At 39.8% G+C, this 26484-nt stretch overlaps 1 protein-coding gene and 1 long non-coding RNA gene across 2 annotated transcripts in view; both read left to right on the top strand.

Moving 5' to 3' along the window:
• The window catches only part of LOC147838945 (uncharacterized), a 1276407-nt gene that overhangs the window by 898931 nt on the left and 350992 nt on the right, over positions 1-26484 (top strand). The gene's annotated exons all lie outside the window — the stretch shown is intronic.
• Positions 14413-22176, top strand: LOC100003704 (protein sprouty homolog 2). Its single transcript, XM_087301837.1, has 2 exons — positions 14413-15006; positions 19363-22176. The coding sequence occupies exon 2, from the start codon at positions 19431-19433 to the stop codon at positions 20280-20282; it is 852 nt and encodes a 283-aa protein (XP_087157963.1). The 5' UTR covers positions 14413-15006; positions 19363-19430; the 3' UTR covers positions 20283-22176.

Raw genomic sequence — 26484 nt, 5'->3', positions numbered from 1 at the left:
TTTGTTTTTTGTTTGCATACTGGCAGTATTGTCTGACAGTCACAGACAAAATTTGATTGGCCAGAACATTTGATGAGAAGCTAAAGTGCAAGGTCATGTCATCAAAGTTGATTATCTGTACTGGTGTAAGTGAGAAACAAGTTTTTAATGGTTCTTAACAAAATTGAAAATGTCTTTGTTTAGCCTATAGACTAACATAGTGATGGTAAATGCAGACAAAAACTTTAATTTAGTCATGTACTTATACTATTTTACATTTACAACTTTAGTCAAGAAGCTTTTACTAGTGATGGTGAAATGAAGCTTTCTAAACCAGTCCTGTTTTGTGGATATGATTATATGCCTCACTACGGAGCAATGTTATGCTGTGTTCACATCAGAGGCGGAAGGAGCATCAAGCACGAGTTATTTACATGTTAAGTCAATGCAAACGCGTTAATAGACGTCCTGCTGCATGATATGCGCGAATGATGCGAATTGCGCAAATGGTGTCGAGTAAATGCGGTGGCACGTATGGCGGGGCAGGAATTAAGCATTTTGCGCGCTTAACGCGCGTTTCTAGTTCATAAATCTTAACTTAAGAGGATATTAGCGCCGTGTTAACCAATCAGGAGCTTGCTCTTGTGGGGACGCGATTGTGACATAGGGCCTGTTGTTGGTGTCCTGGGGGAAATCCTCCAGCCGACAATAGTTCATCAAACTGGGCTCGGCTCAGTCAGACGCACAGCTGAAAGCCTTTATCATCCAGGTTAAGTTTCTGAAGGAGTTTCACAGAGCTGGATGCACCTCTGAAAGGATCTAGTGGACTCAGACACGGCCCTAAACGTATCAACACTGTTTTTCAACCTTCATGAAGCACATAAACAATGTTATTTTCTTAATAAAGTCCATGTTAGCCATTTAGCAATGAAACAGTCGACTCAATTGTATCAGAAAAAGATTCGCTTCTCAAAGCTTTCCAGATCAGAGCTTGGTGAGAATCTCTGCTGGCAAAGCACGATATTGCAAAAATCTCAAACCTTCACAACTGACCAACTCATTCATGTATTAATACAACAATGGTAATATAAAAAAATACACAATTATTTTAGTGTTTTTTTATGTGTAAGGTATGTTATATTACACCACCGATGACTGTAGTAGAATATAAGGTATTCAAAAGTATTTGCGTTTTTCATATTCCATCCAGTCTTACACCGACCCACTCATTCCAAGTGGGGATTCAACCGACGATTCCTGCATAGGAGGCAAATGCTCTCAGAAGTCTATGGGAATAAGGCTCTTGAGCTGTACTTGCCAGCTGGCCTTCGTTACCCACTGTTACACCTGGCTCAGGGATGTAACATAATAAGGGAGATGACAAGGAGAAGTATAATCAAAAAGAAGATTTATTTAACTCAATTTAAATTATATAATCAAAATATCAGTATCCGTATGTTCAATCAGTGTGAAATGCAAATATATGGATGCGGTAAATGTTGTCAGTGATAGTGTATGGATGCGAAACAAAGCATAATGCCCAAACAAGAGCGTGGCTCCAGCCAACTGCCAAGTGAATGGACAGCGGCCTCGTCAAGCTCTATGCCGGGGTTTAAATAAGGGCGCCGACCAGCATCAGGTGCGCTGAAGGCACACCCCCAATCTAGAAATTAAATCAACACACAAAAACACAACGCAGGCCTAACACACCCCCCTTAAAAAAATCCCACATCAAATTAAATCAAATTATTATAACATACATACAGGAGTAGGTCAGTGACATCAGTGGGAGACCAAAAATACCTCCTCATCACTCCACCACAGGGGCACGTGACAAGGTAACCACGGCGATGCCCAACTCGAACACAAGAGTTTTGCAATGTTATTCTTCAGCATGTGCTGAATCTCGGACACTAATTTCATGTATTTATCAAAAGGGACACGATAAAACCGCTGGGCGTAGGGTGAAGCATCACCCACATCCACATAATGCTCTACAAGATGCGTTTGTGAAGGAACATCCCCAAATAATGATGGAAACTCTTGGATCAAATGTGACAGCTCCGCTCGCTGCACAACAGTTAGGTGAGACAACAAATCCTCCAACTCTTTCAAAGTCTCAGAATTTTTTGATCGAGGTTGCACTACAGCATCATCTAAAAACTTACCCCCCTCCCGGTCTCCCGCGGAGGACTGTCAATAAAAGTGCTGCAAAACTCTAGAATAGGTCTTTTTTACACCATCTAGATCGCCATGAGCCAATTTAAGCCAATTTAAGTACAACATCTCTGAATTTCTCAGGAACAACAACTTGAACCACTATCTCACCACCACCATCCTCGTGTAACGCAAGCCACTTGCGCAGAAGCACCCCATCATTAATATAATATCCAGTTGCGGCTCTCTCTACCTCCTCCGGTGGGAAAACAGCAGCGAACATTTTTTCTAATCCAGGATCATCCCTCTGGGTAGCAATGAATTCTGCACGAGAAATTTTTGACAAGAGAGACAATCCAGGAGCGACAGACTCAACCGGAACACGGGTATCATTCAGGTTAGACTCATTCAACATTTTAGACTTAGATCGCGTCACTACACATGACACATCTTCGGACAACTCACAACATTCTTGATCAAGAACAGAAGACGTGGTGACAATCGGTGCAGGTGTCATTACAGGCCACGCACTCTCCCCAGCCAAGTTATTTCCCAAAATAATGTCCACTCCCTCCACCGGCAAAGAAGGGCGCACTCCCATAATAACTTCGCCGTTCACTAGCTGGGACTGTAAACTAAACTTGTGCAAAGGAACAGATAATGTTTGAAGTGCACACTATAATAACACCCACTATCCCTACAATATGCAGTGACCTTCTTTAAAAATATATGTAAATAATACACTTTAGTATGGTTCAAAAGACTGGTGCAGTGAAAATGTACTCTCACCAGTCACTGTATTAGGTACACCTGTCCAACCTCTTGTTAATCAGCCAATCACTCGGCAGCAACTCAATGCATTTTGAATGTGGCATGGTTGTTGGTGCCAGAAGGGCTGGTCTGAGTATTTTAGAAACTGCTGATCTACTGGGATTTTCACACACAACCATCTCTAGGGTTTACAGAGCATGGTTAGCGGCAGTTCTGTGGGCGCAAAGGCCTTGCTGATCCCAGAGGTCAGAGGAGAATGGCCAGACTGGTTCGAGCTGAGAGAAAGGCAACAGTAGTTCAACTGAGGTTCGCAGTAGAGCATATCTGAATGCACAACAAACCTTGAGGCGAATGGGCTACAGCAGCAGAAGGCCACACTGAGGGCCACTCCTGTTAGCTAAGAACAGGAAACTGAAGCTACGATTTGCACAGACTCACCAAAGTTGGACAAGGGAAGATTGGAAAAACAATGCCTTGTCTGATGAGTCTCAATTTCTTCTGCAACATTTGAATGGTAGGGTCACTTGGCATCAACACCATGAAAGCATGGAGCCATCCTGCCTTGTATCATTGGTTCAGGCTGCTGGTAGTGGTGTAATGGTGTGGGGGTTATCTTCTTGGCACCCCTTGGGCCCATTAGTACTAATTGAGCATTGTGTCAACACCACAGCCTACCTGAGGGTTGTTGCTGACCATGTCCATCCCTTTAAGACCACAATGGACCCATCTTCTGATGGCTACTTCCAGCAGGATAATGCGCCATGTAATAAAGCGTGAATCATAGTGACTGGTTTCTTGAACATGACAATGACACTGTATTCAAATGTCAATCACAGTCACCAGATCTACAGTAAATGCAATAGATCACCTTTGAAATGTAGTGGAACGGGAGATTTACATAATTAATGTGCAGCTGACGAATCTGCAGCAACTGTGTGATACTATCATGTCAATATGGACCAAAATCTCTGAGGAATTTTCCAGTACCTTGTTGAATCTATACCACAAAGGATTAAGGCAGTTCTGAAGGGAAAAGGGGGTCCAACGCGGTACTAGTAAGGTGTATCTAATAAAGTGGCTGGTAAGTGAATGTAATCGAAGCCCTATCTCTCGCTATATACTTAACTAAACCACGAGGGTGTTGAATCAAAGTTCAAATCAGTCACGTGGTTAAAGGTTAAAATAAAGATGTCACTGATCACATTATTATGGCAAAATCAAACTTCCCAAGTTGGGAAAAGTAATTTCCAGGGGAGACAGAGCGGTGAGTGGGGGCATGTACACGCGACGTATCTAAAAGAGCGGTGGAGGCGTGTGCGCGCGACGTATCTGAAGAGTGTTGGGGGCATGTACACGCAACGTATCTGAAAAGCAGTTGGGGACGTATCTGTAGAGCGGTGGGGGCGTGTGCGTACAATGTACATGCAGAGCGGTGGGGTTATATTGCGCATGATGTACCTGAAGAGCGGTGGGAGTGAGTTGCATACTAAAGAGCGGTGGGGTTGAGTTGCGCTCGACGTATCTAAAGAGCTGGGAGGGATGCGGTGGAGACAATTTGAGGACCGGGCAGGAGACGCGTGATTTCCGGGAGATAATCATTCGTTTGCGGGCATCCGGGAATCTCTATGCATTTGCGGGAGACTCCAAGAACTTCCGGGAGACTTGGGATGTCTACGAAATGAATCAAGCTCCGCTACATTGCGTATATACATAGATGTATACACTAGATATCGCATAGGGACTCTGAGCATGCGTCAATAGCGCTGCCACATTGGTTTAGTGCTCCCAGGATAAATGTCATTCAACCGCACTAGTCAAGACAGTGTTATTACGTGAAGATGCTGGACTTTAGCGCTGTCTACGGGTGTAGTAACGAGCAAACAAAGAAAACAAAGCACAAAGGCAGAACATTTCATAGGTAGTATTACGTTTTTTTCTGTTTTTGTATGTTCTGAACTTTTGTGCTAATCAGGTAGCGTTATTGATGATAATACAGTCACTTACTGCATTTACCACAAGGCAAAGCAGCTCCAACTCGCACTAAACACTCGGCTTATGCTAGTTTTGTTGAATCAAATCAGCAAACAATGCAAAAGAAATATGACAACGAGATGCTGCACTGCCGAAAACTTGTATTATTGTTGACCAGTGAAGGAGTCGTTCGAGGGATTCATTCACAAATGAATCGCTCCCTCCGTCAGTGTAAGAAGTGAAAGCAGAAGAGGGGATGTGTTTCAGGACATGATTAGATCAAATTTAACAGGGAGGGTGAATAGTAAATTTCTGTACACACAAACACAAGCTTTTTGTCAGGAATGCCTGTGCGGTCACTGATCCATCAATGTAGAAAAGTGATGTAAATTATAATTTTCGTAATTAGAAAAAAAAAGTACATACTAACATCCAGGAAAACTCCCGATCATATATATATATACATATATATATATATATATATATATATATATATATATATATATATATATATATATATATATATATATATATATATATATGTGTGTATATGTGTATATCTTTGTCTTTGGATGGCCACAGTCCTCCACTGTACCTTGGTCCCGCATTCATTTCAAAGGAGCGCTACCCTGTACCAAGATGGCGGCACTATCGACGCATTCCGTCCAATAGACAAAAATAGGCCAGGCGACATCTAATGTATATATCTATCACGTATATGTATCATTTTTTGTCACATCACTAGCTTTTACCAATCACTCCAACCAATAGATTTTTATGCATTCATGGCTACTTACAGTACAAGACTTTAAGAGATTATTTTGAGCTAACTTAATGCAAATTTTACCTCGAAATTTTAGCACATTGTGATATATTTTACCAACAACAATCATTATAAAAACTTGGTTAAAATGAGAATGACCATGAAAAATTAAATGTGTCATTAAAACAACTATAAAATTGGCCAAGTTTAAAATGAGATTTTAGGAGACTTGAATAGTCGAAAATTTGGATAACAAATGATGTACAAAAGGAAAATCAGATACCAGCAAACAGATGTTTAGTGTTGTTTATGACCTAATTAGTCCTGTAGTACAATATTTAGGTTCCAGAGACCACATATGTTATTCAGATTGCACTGTAAACATTTATACAAGTGCATATAGATTAAGTAGATTGGGCTGAAGCTTTTCAGCCATGCGTTTTGAGTGTGTTTAATATAGAGAAACCTGATTCACTCTCCTCTCTCTGCTCTGTTTGGCCATCCTAGCTATTTCCCTCGACAGGAAGCCAGGAAGCACCCCTCTTCCTGCCCCATTACGCACACAGACACACACACTGGCATACACAAAATGTGTCCCGTTACCTTGGAGATACCTTCAATGTGCTATCAATAGACTGACATGAACACATATGAATATCCTGTATATTTTATGCTCCAGTTGTTGCATTCACATTATCCTTTTCTTGTCATGCAGGAAAATGATAAAGCTTTCAACACTGCAGACTGTAAATAAACCTCACTTTTATCTTAATTTACATTTGTCCGTACTTGATCATTTCCCTGCCATTATGATAAGGCAGACTGTTGTCTTTTGGCAGTGACTGAAGTGAAGTGGAAAGGAACATGGGCTGGGTTCCAATCCGTCATGCACTCGATTGAGACACTGAATTATTCACTGTTCTAGGATGTAACCTGCTCTAGGACAGCTGCTAGCTGGCACAAACACATCAGAGTGGGTCAGTGAGTTCCCAAATGTTGAGTCTACAACCACACAAAGCTCTTAGAGTTAACAATGGCACGTGATGTTCCTATACCTCCCTGTTCTGTTCATGTTTAACAACCATGAAGTTCTCGGAGGTATCGGGATCCCCCCCCCTCACATATACTTATTTTGTCTCAAATGTGTTTGGACACTTGTGGACATTTGGAAAACTTTGCATTCGAAGCATTGGGAAGTTCCTGTAGGCAGTTTAGGGAAAGAAGTAGCCAAATATTGATCTAGTAAAAATCTAAAAGTCCACCTTTTCAATTGGACTTGATTTAAAGTACAAAAGTAGTTTTTTTTTTGTACATAGGGGTGGTGCCGAGTGTATTTTTAAGGCTTGGTTGTGTTTATAGGATGCAAAGCAATGTGCAGCTATGCTTGATTTGTAAAAAAAAAAAAAAAGTTATATTTTCATATATCTTACTTTATTTATATACTTACTTTTATTATATACAGCTACTCAGCTAGAATGGAAACAACTGTCATACTTCCTAGTTCCTCCAAAACGCCTGCCCTCAAGAGGCTCTGATTGGTCAGCTAACATATTGGCTCCACGCCACCAGGATGTGTCATGTCCAGTCACGCCTCTACTAGCATGAGCCGTGCCTCTGCTGAGTAAATACTGTCACGGAGTGTGGTCGGGTCAGTGGGAGCCTGAATTAGACAGAAAATGAAAATGACACAGCTGAACCTCACTCCTGCTCTCTAAAATAAAATCTGGCAAGTGTCTTTCATCATTTTTCGGGTTATAAGCATATGTAAGTAATATGAAAGGTTCACATATCGTTCTTTGCGAGTTTGTTATTTAAGATCTAGAATGCAGAGAAAGTGGCCACATAGAGAGACACTGCAGCACTGGTGTAGATTGTGGGTATTTACAGGGTTTAACAGATAAATATGAATTTGTAGCTAAATTTTTAGTGGTGCTAAACAGCATTTCCCATTGTTTACATCCTTGTTACTGAACGTCCTTGCTGCAAATTAGGAGAGAGTGGGGCACAAAGTAACACTTTTTCATTTTGGTCAAATAATGAACAAAGTAATAGCTAAAACACAAACCATATATATATATATTTTTTACCATTAACACACAAGCCTCTCCTACAAATGAGCACTGGAATTATGGTTGCCGGACCTATGTTTTCTGTTCAGTATTGCCAAAGTGTAAAAGAGTAAAAATGTTTACCCCACCTGTGTGGCAAGTTGTAACAAACAGGGGGTTAGTTGGATTTAAAGGCAGGTTTTACACAATTAATTCAAATTTCTGTTTACTTTTAATAGTAGCTATATTTCCTCAGTAACTGGCTCATTTCTTTTTTTATACTACATAGTACAGTATGTTTATGTATTTATTTGTTTATTGGAAAAACACATTTGAATCTATTTGCATTATTATCCATGTATCCATCATCACGCAATGCATTTATTTGCATTTTTGGCAATAAAATGTTTTTTTTTTTCTATTGAAACAATATTTTCTATTCTCAACATTACACTTAAAGTTAAAAAAAAAATTTGTTTGGTTAATTCTTGTCCAATAGTGTGTGGTTTAATTCTAACACCCTGTTACAACTAACCCTGCTGTGTCATGTTATCCTCAAAACTGGCTAAAAGTCCCTGTGTGTTTCTTACATCTTTCAAAAAGGTTTCACCTTTTAGCCTAGAAAACGGAAATCACAACAATAAAAGATTTTACTAACATACTTTCACAAAATTTTAAAAATAAAAAAAATATTGAGTATAGTAAAAAAAAACTTTTGCGCTGTTAAAATGGTTTCTCTGTGTTTCTCATCCAAATTTTGACGAAAATTTTCAATAGTAGGCAGGAAGATGTCTCCTGACATTGTGGCTTACCTGTCAACATTGGGATGGGAAAATAAGGGATAATAAGGGATATTCTCCAAACAACCCCCACCCCCCACCCCCTATTATATATACATTGAATCAAATTATCAAATCTCATTCATCTTTTCTTCACTGTATAATTTAAACATTCTGATTAAAGAGCAGCGAATTAATCTCTAATTTGGATGTTTTTGGTTTGATTACATTAAATAACAGGTGTCACTTTAAAAATGCATAGATCTTTAATGAAAGCATTTGATTGCTTGGTAACACTTTACAATAAGATTCATTAGTTAATGCATTTACTAACATGAACTAATCATGAACAACACATGTACAGCATTTATTAATCATAATTGAACATTTACTAATGCATTATTAACATTCAAGTCCATACTTGTTAACATTAGTTAATGCACCATGAGTTAACGAACTAAAAATGAACTACTGTATTTTCATTAACTAATGTTTATTAACATGAATAAATACTGTAGTAAATGTGCTGTTCATTGTTTGTTCATGTTAGTAAATGCATTACTTAACATTAACTAATGAACCTTATTGTAAAGTGTGACCGATTGCTTTCCTAACTGTTTATGCTTGTTTAAGACAAAATTAGTTGTATTTAAAAGAAAACCCTACTAGATTGACATGTTTAGATGTTGTTGTTATTATTATTATTCATTTATTTTATTTTCGGCTTAGTCCCTTTAATAATCTGGGCTTGTCACAGCAGAATGAATCGCCATTATTATTATTATTGTAATTATTATTATTATTTTCATAATTATTATCATTATTATTATTATTATTATGATGATGATGATGATGTGTATATGTCTGTTCAAACACGCACCCAAAAGCCAGTGTCCACTTGAGCTCCACATCAAATCGCGTACGTACAGAATCTGCTTGGGAAACTATGGAACGCATCAGCTGACAGTCATGCATCATTATATGAACTGACAATAGGCAATAGCGCCTGTAATGAAAAGAAAATGAATTGCGCCATTTTTATTTTTATTTCAAAGTGTTTTTAAGCTTAAATAAAATGAAAGCACAGAACAGATTTACATTTAAGAGCAAGGGGCGACCCCTAGTGGTTCGGCGGTATGGGCTGCGTATAGAGAGGATCAGCTCTTCACAGAAAGATAAAAAATACGGGAGAAATACGGGAAAATACCTTTACGGGATAACAGCAGTATAGAACTGTAAAATACCGGAGAATCCCGGGAAAAACGAGAGGGTTGACAGGTATCTTAACGTTAACGCTAGAAACTATACATCAAAAAATAGATAAATTTTAACAAATAAAAATACTCACAGCAGGGCTATTCAATTGGCGACCCACTTACTAAACTTGGCCCACAAGGCGATTTGTTCCGGCCCTCCAAATAGTGTGACTAAAAATAAATTTAGTTCAGTCGAAAAATGGCCGTTTTAGTTATGAAGTGAAGTGCATCTAGTCAATACAGCACAAGCTGCAGTCGAAGGCTGTGCAGAGCATGAGTCACCTGACATTAAGCGAGTGATTGGCTTGAGCAGCCGAAAACATTTGGATACTTAAAGGTACAGTAGGTGATCTGCCAAAATGATAATTGGTTAGCATATTAGCTTTGGACGGCAGGGGAGGGCCTGTGTTTCAAAGCCACGCCTCCAGAAATTGTGAACACGTTCAAGTCATTCACCAGTTAGAAGTGTATATAGTGGTTGGCCTTGCGGCGTGCAGGAATTTCACTTATTACCTTGCCATATTTACATGATATTTCAAAGCGAATATTCAGAGAAGCATGGTAAACAATATCGGGAGCGCCTCACAGGCTGTCATTGTTCAGAAATGACCCAATGTGAAAATAAAAGCAGCTTGACCTCAGTAAAGCAGGCTAGGCGGAAAAGCGTTATGTACTGATGTTTTGTTGTTAAACTAAATATAAATCTACATTATCGATGCTGTAAAAGGTCCTTATGAAACTGAAAATTCTCGCACCAATCTTTCGGCGGAAGATTTCAGTGGCTGAACAACACGTCTGTGCATATAACGCCTTCAGCGTCAGCGCTTGACTGAAGGCGTGTCTGAAGTTGGGGCTGAAGTGATCGTCATAGAAGCGTCAGCCAATGAAATTCAGTCAGCAATAGGCCACTGTCTGAGCTGGTGTATTTGCATACAGCGATCTGATTGGCTGAAGCTTCCGTCGGCGCTTGAACAGTTGAGCTATCCCAACTTCTGTAGCGAGCAACGCCTCTGAAGCAGCGCCGACAGATCCACAATGCAGTTCGCCAACGCCTGACATCACCCATTCAAAGTGAATGGAAAGCGTCCCCATGTTTGCATGGGTTTCCTCTGGGTGCTCCGGTTTCCCCCACAGTCCAAAGACATGCGATATAGGTGAATTGAGTAAGCTAAATTGTCTGTAGCGTATGTGTCAATGTGAGAGTGTTTCCCAGTACTGGGTTATGGCTGGAAGGGAATCCTCTGCATAAACATATGCTAGAATAGTTGCTGGTTCATTTCACTGCGTTGACCTCTGAAATACAGACTAAGCTGAAGGAAAATGAATGAATGAAAAATATTTTGATAAAGTATACTACAGATGCTTAACAATATGAATTTATTGTAGTGAATTAAAACCCTTCTTTTATTAAAAATAGCAATTTTGTTTTGCTGTTTGCAGTACTGTGAGCTATATTATAATCTGCCAGTACTCTCATCTGTTCTTTTTTGTGATTACTTAATTCAGAAACTTTTGATTCACATGCTATTTCACACACCAGTTCCTGTTTTATGCTCAGTTTTAATTATTTATACACAGAGAACAATCAACACCAATGCTTTACACTGCTCTACAGGACTGCCATAAATTGTTCCTAGATGCAGTTTGAGTTTTAGGGCGAGAACTGAACTAACACTAACCAGGGATGCACACCACTACTGTGATGTTGGAAAAAGGATCCCCAAAATTCCTACTGTATCTACTGTACACTGTAAAAAAAAAACTAATTTTACAGAAAATATCCCTAATTTTTTTTCAGTAATTTTTTGTCATTTAAAATTATTTGTAGAACTTAGTAAAATGACAAACAATCTTTCTAAATTCACAGTTTAACTTTCATTTGAGGTACTTTATCATTAGACAAATTACTGACATTTTTGTTTTTTATACAGGGATATTACAGTATTATTTATACAGTATTTTTTCTGTTATTTTAAATTATATTCAAAAATCCATAAAAATTACAAACAATATCTGTAAATTAACAGCTTGACTGTTATTGTATGTACTGTATAAGTAATGACAAATTACAGCAATTTGTCTGTTTTATACAATAAAATTGCCGTATTATTTACACAGTGTTTTTTCCTGTTTTTTATGATGTACATTTAAAATTACGTAAAATTAAAGTAATAAATTGTAATTACTTGCTCTGTAAAAAAAAAAAAATTAAAAATTAAAAATCATTAAAAAAATGTCAAATGACTGGAAGCTACAGCTGCCAAACAAGAACCATAAAATTATGGTAAAACTTCTTTGTTGAAATAAAGCGCAAAAAATAATAAATCTACAGATGTTTTCCTTAAAATGTTTACAGAAAAACACTGTTATTTTACAGACTTTTCCTAGATTATTATGATCAAATCCGTTCAATAAAGTTACACACTAAGTGCGCTCATATGCACCTGTTCCGGATTCCGCTGATTGTCGGAGGATCGTTATGAACTAATTACATGCACTTTAAAAGCAGCATAGACCAATTGCTTAGTCTTGTTATACTGTTACTTTAAACATTAGGACGCGTTTCTCTTCTTTTGCCTTGCTTTGTTTGTTAATTGTTTACGTTGTTTGCTGCTGGGACTGACCATTTGCCTGTTATTTGACCATGACTCTGGATTCCTTGCATAATGTAACATCTGTTTGCCCCTGTGTTGACTGTTGTTTGCCTGACCATCTCTGTGTAATAAACCTGGATTTGGATCTGCACTCCTTTGTCAGCGTCCCCCTCACGTTACATTTCCATTTCATTTAAGATCTGTAACTGAATCATTCCATATAACTTAAACCTCTACATGTTTTACACAAACACTATTCAGTAAAATGTAACAATTGTAATTTTAAAGTTGTGAGAATTTTAATCAGTTGTATCTCATTTGTTGTTTTTTCCAAAAGTTTTTTGATTCAAAATAAAACTGTTAAATTACAATCTTGAGCATGTCTTGGCATTTTATTAAAGGTGTTTAATTATAATGATTTAGGGAAAATACTTTCAAATAATATTGTTTTCTCTTGAACTTTTAGTGCAGTCATTTTATTGATGGTGTTTGATCATAATAATCTAGGAAAAGTCAGTGTTTGTGAAACTCTTAGTGTGTAACTTTATTGAACGGATTTGATCATAATAATCTAGGAAAAGTCTGTAAAATAACAGTGTTTTTCTGTAAACATTTTAATGAAAATATCTGTAGAATTATATTTTTTGCACTTTATTTCAACAAAGACATTTTACCGTAATTTTATGTTTTTTGTTTGGCAGCCGTAGGTGCCAGTCATTTGACCTTTTTTTACGATTATTTTTCTTACAGTTTGGGTTTCTTAAAACTGTGATACTTCAACACAATCTCATGGCAATGTTTGATTTAGTGGTTAATTCGTACGATTTGTACATATTAACATGATTCGTTCACCAGATGGCTCAGTGGTTAGCACTGTCGCCTCACGGAAAGAAAGTCACTGGTTCGATTCCCAGCTAAGTCAGCTGTCATTTCTGTGTTGAGTTTGCGTGTTCTCCCTGAGTTGGGGTGGGATACCTCCGGGTGCTCCAGTTTCCCCCACAGTCCAAAGACATGCGCTGTAGGTTAATTGAATAAACTAAATTGGCTGTAGTGTATGTGTGTAAATGTGAGAGTCTAGGGGTGTTTCCCAGTACTAGGTTGCAGCTGGAATAGCATCCATTATGTAAAACATATGCTGGATAAGTTGGCGGTTTCCCAGCTAAGTCAGCTGTCATTTCTGTGTGGAGTTTGAGTGTTCTCCCTGTGTTGGGGTGGGATTCCTCCGGGTGCTCCAGTTTCCCCCACAGTCCAAAGACATGCGCTGTAGGTTAATTGAATAAACTAAATTGGCTGTAGTGTATGTGTGTAAATGTGAGAGTCTAGGGGTGTTTCCCAGTACTAGGTTGCAGCTGGAATAGCATCCATTATGTAAAACATATGCTGGATAAGTTGGCGGTTCATTCCGCTGTGGCAACCCATGATGAATTAAGGGGTTAAGCCAAAGGATCAATCAATTATAACAGATCATTCAATTATAACGGACTAGTCACTTTTCTGAGTGAAAATAGTGACATCTACTTTTGAGATTTTGTTATCTAATTTACAGAGGTTGCACTTTAGCTCGAATGCTGATTTTTTTTTTGGTGCCATTGTAAGATCAGCAAGAGTTGTTGACATGTCTTCAGAAAGCTGACAGAGCCATTCAGCTCTTGATGCTTCCAAGAACTGATCCACATCCCTCCATGAAGTTCTTGTCAGCTATTGTGATTCTCATCTTTCTCCCTTATTGTTTTCATCACCTATCATATTGTTGACTCATATCTTTCTTCTGTCTTCTTTTCACTCTCTTTATCTCCTGTTCCCTTCCTCCCTCTGTCCATCTTGTTAGGCTTAGCTCAGGGAATCATATAGAACAGTTCCTGAGGGGGAGAAAATGAGAGATTGGGTTTCAGCCCGATGATGCCACTTAGCCATTAACTATCTCCAGCAATACCAAGTGCCCCCCCAACCCCTTCTCAGCCCGGCCCTCCTTCCTTCTACCATTCATATCCAACCACCCATTCTCCTCCTCCTCCTTCTCCTCCCCGTCCCATCTCCCTCCCTCTCTCCCTCTGTTTCCCACCCTTCATCTCTATCTCTCTCGCTCTCACACACACATACATACACTCACACACAGACACACACACACACTGGGAGTGAGTGGATGATTGCACGAGCAGGAAGCGCTGACCATACACAGATAGAGAGAGAAAAAGAGCGAGAGAGATAGTCCGAGAGAGACAATCCAGCACTCACACTTTTAGCTCATACTGAGAGAACACAAACTACAGACGTGCTGCTTTGGGCTTTCCACACCGTTTTGTGGAAGTACTTCTGAAAGGCGAAGCTCCTCTCCGTTACTTTGCCCTGGGGACACTTTTGTTTCTTATTCAAATAAATTGGGATATTACATGTGACATGCTGCCCTCGTTTCCACGAGAACTGCATCTTTCTTCAGAGTGCTCTTTGAACGTGCAGAGCCCTGGCTGTTCCCTGATAAAGGCTGTTGGTGTTCTTCAGAGGGAATGACTGAGCGCTGAGGAGCCAGGATTGCTTGCACGTGTGAGACACTTGTGAAGAAGCATCGGGAGGCAGACGAGAGAAAACTGTTCAAGAGAACACAAAGGAGAGGACCAGGTGCAAACAAACAAACAAACAAACAAACATATAACAGTTTTGGCCAAAAAATGGATCTCCCTCCTTTTAGGGGTAAGCGATTCTTTATTTGAATTAATTTTACTCTTAAACTGCAATGTTGTTTTTGAAACAAATCTCAAACTGTTTTCTCTCGAGATTTTCAAGATCTAGTTCTAGATGTTCTCTGAATGAAATATAATCTAGTTGACATATAATGGGAGTAGAATATCATCCGAGTGAGAGATGATCTCTGTGTGTCGCGTAGTGCCCTAAACTCAAGTCCTACCCTGACCCAGCCAATGCACAGGGCTCCGGGCATACAGGCATCGAATTGATTGTTGTCAAGGTCGCAGATGTCAATACTACCCAGTTTGTGCTGGCAGGGCCTGATGGAGTGGTTGGAAGTGAAGTGGGATAGGACATGGGGCAGCGCTGCACACATGTGTGCTCACAACAGTCTTCGTCAAAAGTTTCTTTATGTTTGGAATTGGTTTGTTGATAAAATTCTCAAAGTAGAAGGCTGGTAAAAGAATTGCCAATTTTGTGCATGGATAAAATTTGCGAATAGTGCAAGTTTACAAAGTCATATAAACAAAATCTTTGGATGCAAAACTGGGTTATACTATCATAAAATCCATTGATATCTGCTAATAGTTCAAGATTCATTTTTGGACCTTTAGTCAATGTTTGTCAGTCTTTTTAGTTTTACACTAATTCTGTCTTCATCTTATGTATTCCTCCTTTTTTCTAAGTGACCCTTCCCCCTTCCTCTTCTCAGTCTCTCTCTGTCTCTCTCTCACCCAAACTTGCTGGTCTGCAGTGTCTATTTCAGTCCTTCCTGGGGGTCGGATTCGGCACATCCGGAATCTCATACAGTTTATTGTCATTCAATCCCACTGTGTTCCCAGAGGGCCCAGTAGGGCAGATCCCAGGGTCCTGGTGCCTGACAACTCAAGTCAGCGACAGTTAAGCCTGGCCCCTAGGAGTGTTTATGCCCTCTGCAAGGCCTCCGGCCCCTACCCCCCGCGACTACCAGCTAATCAACCCTCAGTCAGCAATTGCCAATCTGCCACTCTATCAGAGTCAAAGAGAGAGAGAGAGAGACAGAGAGAGAGAGAGAGCAGAAATGGAAAATGGATATCTCTAATGACAGTTAGCCTGCAGGAAGTCAGACTGGCCTGATGGTTGGCTGCAGAACTGCTGGATGCTTATCAGTGGCAGCAGGGGTCAATGAAAGGAGACTGGAGGCTTTAAAATAGCACCACAGTATGATGTCATTGGCCCACATCCTATCGGCCTCCAAACAAGTGGACAACATCAACACCTCATTCACCTGATGGCCACACCCACTTAGAGAAAAACAAGCTGAAAAATATTCAGCTGTTCCAATGTTATCCAACAACCCTTTAAGGGATGACTATTTTGCCTTTTCTCATTTGCCTGTTTTCTCCTCCCTGTTTGGAGGTTTAAAGTTTCTCCCAGTCAGTGGTGTGTGGTGACTGTTATGAATAATATGCGCTTCTCATCCTCTTCCTGCCCTGGATTGAATTACCCTGGCCAAGGATGTGTGCAAGGTAACGGGTGCAAGGAGCCCCGGGGCAGAGCCGCGAGGTACAGCTCACTCAGCACTGATACTCCCAGAGCGCAGGGGCCTGTCTTCAGGTTACCCCTCATGGCAGGCAGGGCTGAGTAAACAGGGCCCTCTCTCCCTTTTTTTCCTCTCTCTGGCACTCCAGATGCAGCTGTCTCTCGCTCACTGAGCTATATGCACAGTTCTGAGACATAAATTGTGTTTTAACCTTGGACAGGTGTTGTCTTTAAATGCCTTATCTTCTCGAGAACTTACAATCTTCCATTTCCTTATTTTCCAGATTAGATATCTTTTGCATGCATTCGATAATAGTTCAGACATGATAAAAAGTTGGACCAGGGCTCTTGTATATTGAAAGAAAAAGAGAAATACAGACAGCCATTAGTGGTGAATGGTTTTGCTTTACTTTGTCAAATGAAAGATATTCTATCAAGTTTGGAGAGTTAGATACAGTATATCCTTTTAAATGATAAAACCATTCACTGAACAAAAAAATAGAACTTGAAGTCTTCAGATGTGGGAGAAGAGAAAAATACTTTGGACGAATTCTGTATTGCAGAAACAGATACTGAATTTTGCCTTTGATTTTTGCAAATCTAAAGCGATCTGTTTGGTAGTGGATACTGAAGCAGTGTGATTTAAATTCCTTATTACTCTCATTCTCAGTAAGCACCCTTTTCAAATTTTATTTTTACTCTTTTTTAACCAAAGTCTTTAATCACTTAGTATTACACATTGAGAGGTCATGTACAGTGCTTACAAATAAGAAAACCTAAAACGAACAGCCCAATCAATATCCTGGTGTACAGTCAGAGTGCAGGCAGACTTCAATAGACACGTCCAAAGTCTATTGAATGTTCCCTAAACAACAGCCAGTAGCACTTTGGAAGGCACTTAAGTATTCACAGAATTTGTTCAAGAGAAAACATTTGTGCAAGCTCAACTGCAGAAATATGACAGACCAGTCTACAGCCCCAGTAAAGCCTCGCCCTGGTGTGCGGTCTGGGGCATGTTGGGCTAAAGAGTGCCCTGAGAGTTGGTAGAGAGTGGTAGAGTGCTCTTTGTTGGGGGGGTTTGAGTGGCGCGGTGATCTTCTGGGCTTCCTGATGTCAGCACCTTGCCTGCTATGCAGCTGGAGTGTGACTTATCGATCCTCTGGCACCCTGGCTCTTGCTGTTGGGTGGGGTAAAACAGTGTGTATGGGGCTATTATATAGCAGCTTCTGCTCTTGTCTTCTGCTAATTTTATTAAAGTACCATGCTCTTAGGCAGAGGAGCAAGGTGGTGTAGTGAGAGGCAAAATTTGTTTAATTTTTAGTATTAGTGAATTAGTGGCTTTCTAATTCTTCTGGCTCAAGGAAATACTCAAGGGATAAAAAGCGCATTTCATTGAGGATAATTTGAGAGTAACTTTGTAGACAGAGTTAATAGTCAGCAGGCTGTTTATTATAAAGTGGCAGTTTAGATATTTTCTTTGTACCATTACTAAAAGCCCAGGAAATGCAATGTTTTTTAGGTGTAATTTGGGTCTGTTTTTACACAAGAGCACTGCAAGTCAGTGGAAAGTTCCAAATAAACTGCAGTGTAGCCGCGAGTGATAAATGCTCCCAAGTGCCGACACACTTGAGGAAAACCACATGGAGAGGACATGTGCAAATGCTCAAACAAATATGCAACCAAAAGTGCCTGACATGACACAGATGAGCTAACCCAAAACTTCCTCTCTGGCTTGCCTGCAGATGTGAGACTAAAAGTCCAATGTTGTTTTCAAACTCAGGCCCCAAATAATGAGCTCATGGAAATGAACAGCAGACCCCTTTCAACAATTAGATGGACTGATAGGACCTGACTACAGCTTTCTGCTGGGTTTGATGTAATTACTCTCCAGGACTTCTCTTTCCTCCTCTGCGTAATTTGCAAATGCATTTTGTGCTTCCGACCTGGGCCTCCTTATCTTGAGTTTCTGGCTAGGCAGTGGGGCGGGGGAGGATGCTATCTTACCTTTTTTTTTTTTTTTTTTTTTTTTGTGAGAGCATTCAGGGTTCTTGCCTGGAATTCAGCTGACTGTGCCCCAGATGCTTTTGGGACTGGAGCAGACCTTGCTGCTTGTAATCACTGCTGTTGGAAATGGTTTTCCATAGCTTGATGTGTCAGAAGCATGCTTTCTTTTCTTATCCAGTCTCTTCATAGGCAGCCTAAAATGTTTACATTTGTCCCTATCACACATTGACTAAGAGTTCGACAAACATCAAAAAGTGGTCTTCTATCTCAACATTTCTTGATGAAAGAAAACAAAACCCATTGCTATCTAATCCAGTGCTATTCAAGATCTCGTTTGGCTATGACATCCAATAATGCAAGCAGCATGTTTCTCAATTCCAGGATGCTGATTTTTTCCATGCACATTCCAATAGCCATGTTGTTCCTGTTTATGGAGGATAAGGCTTAACAAAAGAAGGGCTGCAGGGAGGGGCTACAGCAAATTCCTCCAAGTTGCTGAGGAAGAGATACCTCAGGACACTGACACTAAGACTTTTGGGTTTCCCAGTTTCTCACAATTCATTGCTGTCAAATTCTTTGCTCTGGGTCCCTTCCCTTGTGTCAACAGCTGTGTTCTCCAGATGCTAAATTACAGTGTGATGTCAGTGGCTTTATCTCTCCATCCTCTGTGTCTAATAATAATTGTTGGTTTAGCCATAGACCATCTAAAAGAAGTGAAGACTCTGGAACATTGGTTTCAGCAATTACTTGTTATGCAGATTGAAGTTAAACCTCAAACATTTTATTTTTTCTGTGTATCTAAAATAATGGCTTTGTCATGTTGTCTTCTCTCTACAGGTTTATCTGATGTACCCTGATAACGGTCAGCTTTGCAGTTCAGCCCATACCCTGGTGGTCTGGAAAGAATGGATCCAGTACCACCTTTTCGGATGGACCCTGAAAGCCTGGATCTTCAGCAAGTTCCTGTATTATCTATTGACCAGATCCGCGCTATAAGGGCTAATAATGACTATGTGGATCGACCTGTGGCACTGGAGCCTGCATCTCAGGTCGGTGTCTTCTATGCACATGATGAGCGACGTCCTCAGATGTCTCGCAGTCAAAGTCAGCATCAACATTCCCACTTGGCCCACTTGAGTCGCTCTAGTACTGTGAGCTCCATGTCTCGCGGCAGTGCTGCTTCAGACCAGAGACTTCTTACAGGACTAACATCTTCCCATTCTGGCCTGGCTACTGTGGTGCGGTCTCAACCTAAAGGAGATTTGAAACCTGACTCGCTAGGCAAAGGACTAGCTGATGGCGAGGACTTGGGCCTGCATCTATTCATCTGTGAACGTTGTGGCCACTGTAAGTGCCAGGAGTGCTGTACCCCTCGAAATTTGCCCTCCTGCTGGACCTGTGGTCAGCGCTGCTTGTGTTCAGCTGAAAACATCTTGGAGTATGGCACTTGTCTGTGCTGTGTGAAGGGTCTGTTCTACCACTGCTCATCAGATAAGGAGGACAATTGTGCCGATCGACCGTGTTCCTGCTCCCCGGCTCACGCCTGCTCCCGCTGGAGTGCCATGGCTTTCCTGGCGCTCTGCCTGCCTTGCCTGTGCTGCTACCCTCCTGCCAAGCTGTGCCTCACTCTGTGCCAGCGTGGCTATGATCGTGCCACTCGTCCTGGTTGCCGATGCAGCAACACCAACACTGTGTGCCGCAAGATCTCTGCCACCAACCCTGCACCCTTTCGTAAAACCTTAGAAAAGCCTGTATGACAGCCTGAAAGAACCTCTCGCAATTCTACTTTGAAGAGACACCTTTAATGCTGAAACTTCTGGGAAATTCTGTTAAATGAACTGACCTGCTCTAAACCAATCAGGCCTCCCTGCATCATGTCCATCATCATGTATCCTAACCCCCCTTTTTTAAACCCTTGTCTATTTATTTATTTATTAGACTTTCCAGGATAGAGTTGGGTATGTGGACCATATGTAACATACAGGGAGTATGCTATCAGAATAAATGCAGAGACTGTAGGCATCGCTGTCAACAGGAAGTCAGCACAGAGTGTGTCTTCTTCAGCCTTACTTAATGGAAAAACTGTAAGCAAGCTGGATACAGGGCACTGGTCAGGGAGAGGAGCCCAACCAAAAAAAATCTGACTTTGTAAGTCAAATCAGTTTGACACCAAATACGGGACCATTTAAAATCAGAATATTAAGCTCACCTAAGAGGGATGTGTTTCAAGAGACTTGGTAAAGAGAGACATTGTGTGTCTGTAAGAATGAATGTGTGTGTGCATGTTCATATGTGTATGTGTGTGCAGTCTCAGGCCGGCATCTGCTGTCAGCAGAAGCCTTTCTTTTTATTTTTAGAGGAGCTACTCTGAAAGATAAAGTGTCTGGTCAGGTTTCCAGCCCAGGGCAGCCTGACGCCAACCTCTCCCAAGCACTCTTAGATCCTCAACTCTCTTTTCCTCTGCTGCCCATTGTGCTTTCAAACTGTTGAAGAACGATAGGATCCTTGACCGTTTCTGCATCCAACCATGTTGTGGGACCAAACATTATATGGGACTGTCTGTCCACCTTTGACAGTGCTTTCAGCATGAGATACAAGCCATTTCTTGGAGAGCTCTTGGACTGATTTGCTAGAAAACCTGTGGGACCATGCTTTAGTTTACCATCAGAACTGAGCGCTATCAGCTAAAAAAGCCATCGTGGTTGACCAGATCTGCCGAAAATGAGGCACCAGTATCTCTAAGGACATTGGGCTTTCCTGAGCTTCTCCAGTTGGTCATAAAGGCTTCACAGGAAGTGAGGTTAATGGAGACTATTGTGTCATCTGATGGGAAGAAGGATTTATATTGAGACCTGGCCAGAACAAGGTAGAATACCACACTTGGGAACAAGATGAAACGGATGCATTAACATCTGAAACTGAGATGGAAGATGAATGAATCTGTTTCGAATGTGTGTGTTCTTCCCCAAAAATGCACATCCTTGTGAGTTACTTTGCTATATTTTTGTATGTACATAGAATTCTTATTGTATTTGTATTTTTATTCTATTTGTTTTAATCTGGTTAATATTATTACCATTATTTTCTATTACTGTTAGACATTAACCTCAGAGACCTGACTATTACTATTAAGACTAACCATAAGGCTGATTTTGTATTGTGGAGGAGAGGTCCCTTGTGTATATCACTGCAGTACTTTACATTACCAAATTCGTAAATGGGTTCTTTTTGGTTTGGATTTGTCCTAAGTATACCAACACTTCACTTGTGAAAATTTATATTATATGTTTTATATACATAAGATGAACCATTACTGCTTTAGGTCATACCCTAGCCCATAGAGCCAACCATACAGCATGTTTCTCAAACTGCAAATAACATGTCTTACTATCAGAGTTTACGGCAAGCATTGACAGAAGCAACCTCTCCTCCACAATCACATCCCACAGGAATGACTTCTCTAAAGAGGGTCTATCATGTGGGGTTTCAGTGTGTAGGTACATACAGTTTACAAGAATGCCTAACTGGTGCTGTCCGCAGTCTCTAAGTTAACCACTAAAAAGTTCACCATGTTGTATTAGTAAGTATTGCTTTGGTACAATTGGCATCTTGTAAGTTGTAAAAGAATTAAAGGAGAATATATAAACATATAAATATATATGAATCTATACAAATGAATATATTATATATAAATAAATATATATATATATATATACATTTTACACTTTTTTTGTTGCTGATATTATCATAAAGCCACAGATATTTATTTAAATTGTTGCAAGAAAAGCTATGTATTTATTTCGGATGAATGATGAAAAGAAGTTCAATGAAAAGACCCCTGTGATGATTTCAGCTTTTTCAGAGTGGATTGGTGGGTGTGGCCATAAGGCCATGGATAATAAATAAAATTTTTCAAATATTTTGTGTTTAAGGCTTGTTTGTATCTCTCAAATAATGGTAAAATTCTATTCAAAACTCAAAGAGTCCCTGATATCCACAGATGCAGTCTATCCATTGTTACATTTGGGGCTAGTGCAAATGAACTGCTATTGCATATACGCCTAAAGGAGTTATTAAGTGCGTAAGTGATCTGTTCAGTAGAAAAAGCTGTGAAACAGCAAATAAATGTGTGTGTGGACACTTATGTTGGTTTCAGTGCTGAGGGGTTCCGGTCTTTGTCTCTTTACTTCACTCCCTGCACTTCTGCCTGTTTGCACCATAAATAAGTAATCAAGGCCAGCTCGTACTAATGGCCTTGGAAAAGAGGGACTGCAGATATGTGTGTGTTTCTGTGTGTGAGTGTGTAGAAGGTGTATGTGCACTGTTTGTTCTGTTCACACAACCACACCTTATTTTCACAGAGCTTCAAAAGCATTATGTCTGTACCCCAACATCTCAATACAGCCCACCCTCTGTATACTGTATCCTTTTTTCTCTGTATATATACAATATATCTCAAATATATATATATATGTAAAAAATATTATTATTAAGTAGAATTTTTCTTAATTTCTTAATAAATAGCCCATAAATTACAACCATTAACGATTTATATGATTATATATGTGATTGGAACAGGTGTTAGCTCAGTGGTTTTATGTTTTGTAATACAATATGGAATATTCTATATTATTATCATAATTGTAAAGGACTCACAGGCCCTATATGTGTCATTAACATAAATTTCAATTAATTTAGAAAACGTGCATATTTTTACTAAAACTAATCTTGGAATTTTTTTTTTAGCGCGTGTAAAACAATATAATTTGTTACTCCACCCGGTTTACCATCATTATGGATATTTTAAGTTATATCTAATGTGGTTCAAATGATGGTTCTGCAACAGAGAAACTACGGTTTTGGGAAACACTCATCACTACATTGTTCTTTTCCCAAACTATGCATCATACTAGGATAGTTCAGCCGAGAGTTAGGTCATTGTTTGGAAAACGCACCCCTGATTGGTTGGCGGGCCAAATCAAAGGTTGGCATTTCTGCTCCTTTTTTGAGACACTTCTTTTGAAATTTTCAGTTTTTCACAGAAATATCATTAGTCCTATAAATCTGCTGCTATGCTGACACATAGGCATTTGTAGCCCCGCCCTCTTTTGAAAAGAGCAGAATCTCATTTGAACTTAAAGTGACAGTTAGCAAACTGGCGCTGTAAGAATCAAAGCCTAAAAGGGTCAGTTTTAAAGAGTTATAAAACATTATTTGTGGTGTATTTTGAGCTGAAACATCACATAGATTTTAATGACATCAGAGACTTATTTTACATCTTGCAAAAATATGTCCCCTTAAAGTTTTACAAAGCTACAGCATACATCATTTTTTATGAGGGATAAATGGAAAATTGTGAGCGTAGCCTATTCAAAATTGGCTAAAGCACACATGAAAGTGGTGTAGAAATAAAAATTCATTACAAAGAAATGGAGAGTATTGAATTAGGCATGAAATTAGCAAGAGGAAAGTCATTTTTCAACATGTTCCAATATCCAGACGTTAAAGGTGCAGTAGGTGATTTATTGCAGTAGGGACTGTGATTCAAAGCCACGCCTCCTAAAATCGAGAACGCGTGCACCGCGTCACAAAAGCAGACAACCCACTAGTTTATGTCATTCGCCAGTTTAGGTAGTGTTTGGCTGGGAGTGAGCAGGAATTACATTTATTACTAAGCCATACTTACATGCTATTTCAGAGCGAATATTCAGAGTAGCGGTAAACAGTATGGGAAGGCTATCATTGTTCAAAAATGAACCAATGTGAATATAAAAGCAATGTCAGCTCAATAAAGCAGGCTAGATGGAATAGAGCTATTTACTGATGTTTGTTGTCAAACTAACGAAATAAAAATCTACATTATCGATGCTATAAAGGTCCTTTATAAAACTAAAATAGTCACATCAATCTTTCGCTGGGAGATTTTAGTGGCGGAACAACACGTCTGTGCATATAAGTCAATTATAACACAATACAGTCTAACATAAGCTTAGCCTGACTGAAATAGTTTTAAAACAGAACATTGCCTGTCTAACAGTAATATTTAAGCCATGGTGTCGTCGTTCCTCCAGCATGCAAAAGACATATTGTTGGTCTCGCGTGTCCACCATGTTTGTAGATTACTTACACTTTCGTAGTGTTATGTGTTTGTAGTTCTAATCAAAGTCACGTCCAATGCACATTATATGTTGGGCAATATACGCGGTTAGAGTATGGACGGTTCTACACTTCGAATTTTTACTGGAACTTGAAAACCATCTGGGATTCTTTGGCATACTCTTTTCAACATACTACGATTTAGGACATGCTAATACTTTTTTTTTATTGTATTTAGGATGGATAGCAAGTGAATTGGGATGCGGCAAAAGTTTGTTTAACAACTTATAATTTGTTCTTTTTATGAAATGAATGCTCTAAAAGCAGTTATATGCAATGAGTTCATCGAATTGGATCATGGGATACAGTGCACCAGGACTGTCAAAAGTCAGAAAAGGCTTCTTCACCCAAGGAGAAACTGACTCTGGAGGGATGCTTTTTGCTTTCTTAACCTTTAACCCAGCTAATAAAGAGCAAGCAGGGATGGGGTCGGTTGATCTTCTACCACCCTGACCTTGTGGCCTCTGTAACCAGTGAATCCCCCTATGTGGCCCTTGTCCGGCGGGGACAGGCACTGTTGAGGACACTCCGGGGGTCAGGGATGAAGCAATAGAGGCTGTCAGTCACAGTTCCATGCATATGTCAATCACAGTGCAGCGGTGTGTGAAAATGGATCTTTTCTAAGCCACCCTAATCCAAATGTAAAAACACTCCACTTAAAAGCAGCAGCATTAGGGCTTACAAATCACTTACACAATTGAGCAATAGCAAAGGTCTCATTTGAAAATGAGATGCTTGTCTTTAGAATAGTTGAAGATAATATATATGCTTGGCAGCTTCTTTTGTTTTGCACTATAGTTGCATTAGTTTACCTGAAGTAAACAAATCATTTGCCTTGTCATGTACTGTAAATTATGGCAACTGGTGAATGAGGAGATTCCTCCAAAATGTTAAGCGCATTTATTCAATTCAATTTATTAATTCAATTCAATTTAATTCAATTCAATTCATGTTTATTTCTATAGCATTTTTACAATGTAGATTGAGTCAAATCAGCTTAATATAGAAGTTCTTGTAAATTGAAACTGCGTCAGTCCAGTTTTCAGAGTTAACGTTCAGTTTAGTTCAGTGTGATTTTTTTTCATGGCTGAAAGTTAAAACACTGAAGAGCAAATTCGTCCATGTGCAGATGTTTATAAATGTAATGAATTATCAACTTAAGAAAAACATACTATAAGCAAAGTCATTGCTTTTTCACACACTGCTTATGGATGCATTTCTGAAAACGTTCGAGGTTACTAAAGTAACCCTTCGTTCCCCGAGGAGGGGAACGGAAGCACTATAAGTGGATTTGATTGTAAAATCCACGCATTGGGGGAGGTTCGGTTCAGAAGCTACTCGTCTGAAAGAGTATTGAACGGGCCAATTAAGAATGAATTGGCAGCGCAAGCCTGCGCAGGTGAGCGGCATAAGCAATCAACTGAGTATATAAGCTCACCTGGCGCAGCAGACGCTATCCTTTTTAAGCTGAAGAGACTTTCAACAGCTAAGGGACAGTCATTATGGCGACGGAGTATAGTGCTTCCGTTCCCCTCCTCGGGGAACGAAGGGTTACTTTAGTAACCTCGAACGTTCCCCTTCGGGGGGAACTTCAGCACTATAAGTGGATTTGATTGTAAAATCCACGCATTGGGAGCCCATTGAAAGCGCCATAATGACTGCACCTTACCAACACCCCCGATGAGGAGATAGTCAAGCAAGCGTGACGCACCCACATCATGGGGGGCGCGGTCCTCCAACGTGTCCCTGGCCCTAATTTATCCTACTTCAACAGAAGTTTTACGGATTTATATATATTTTTTG

This window comes from Danio rerio, chromosome 21 (assembly GCF_052040795.2).
Source record: "Danio rerio strain M-AB ecotype USA chromosome 21, GRCz13ab, whole genome shotgun sequence".
Lineage (NCBI taxonomy): Eukaryota > Metazoa > Chordata > Actinopteri > Cypriniformes > Danionidae > Danio > Danio rerio.
Note: the sequence above shows the minus strand (reverse complement) of the source record. Positions and strands in the feature narration are given on the sequence as shown.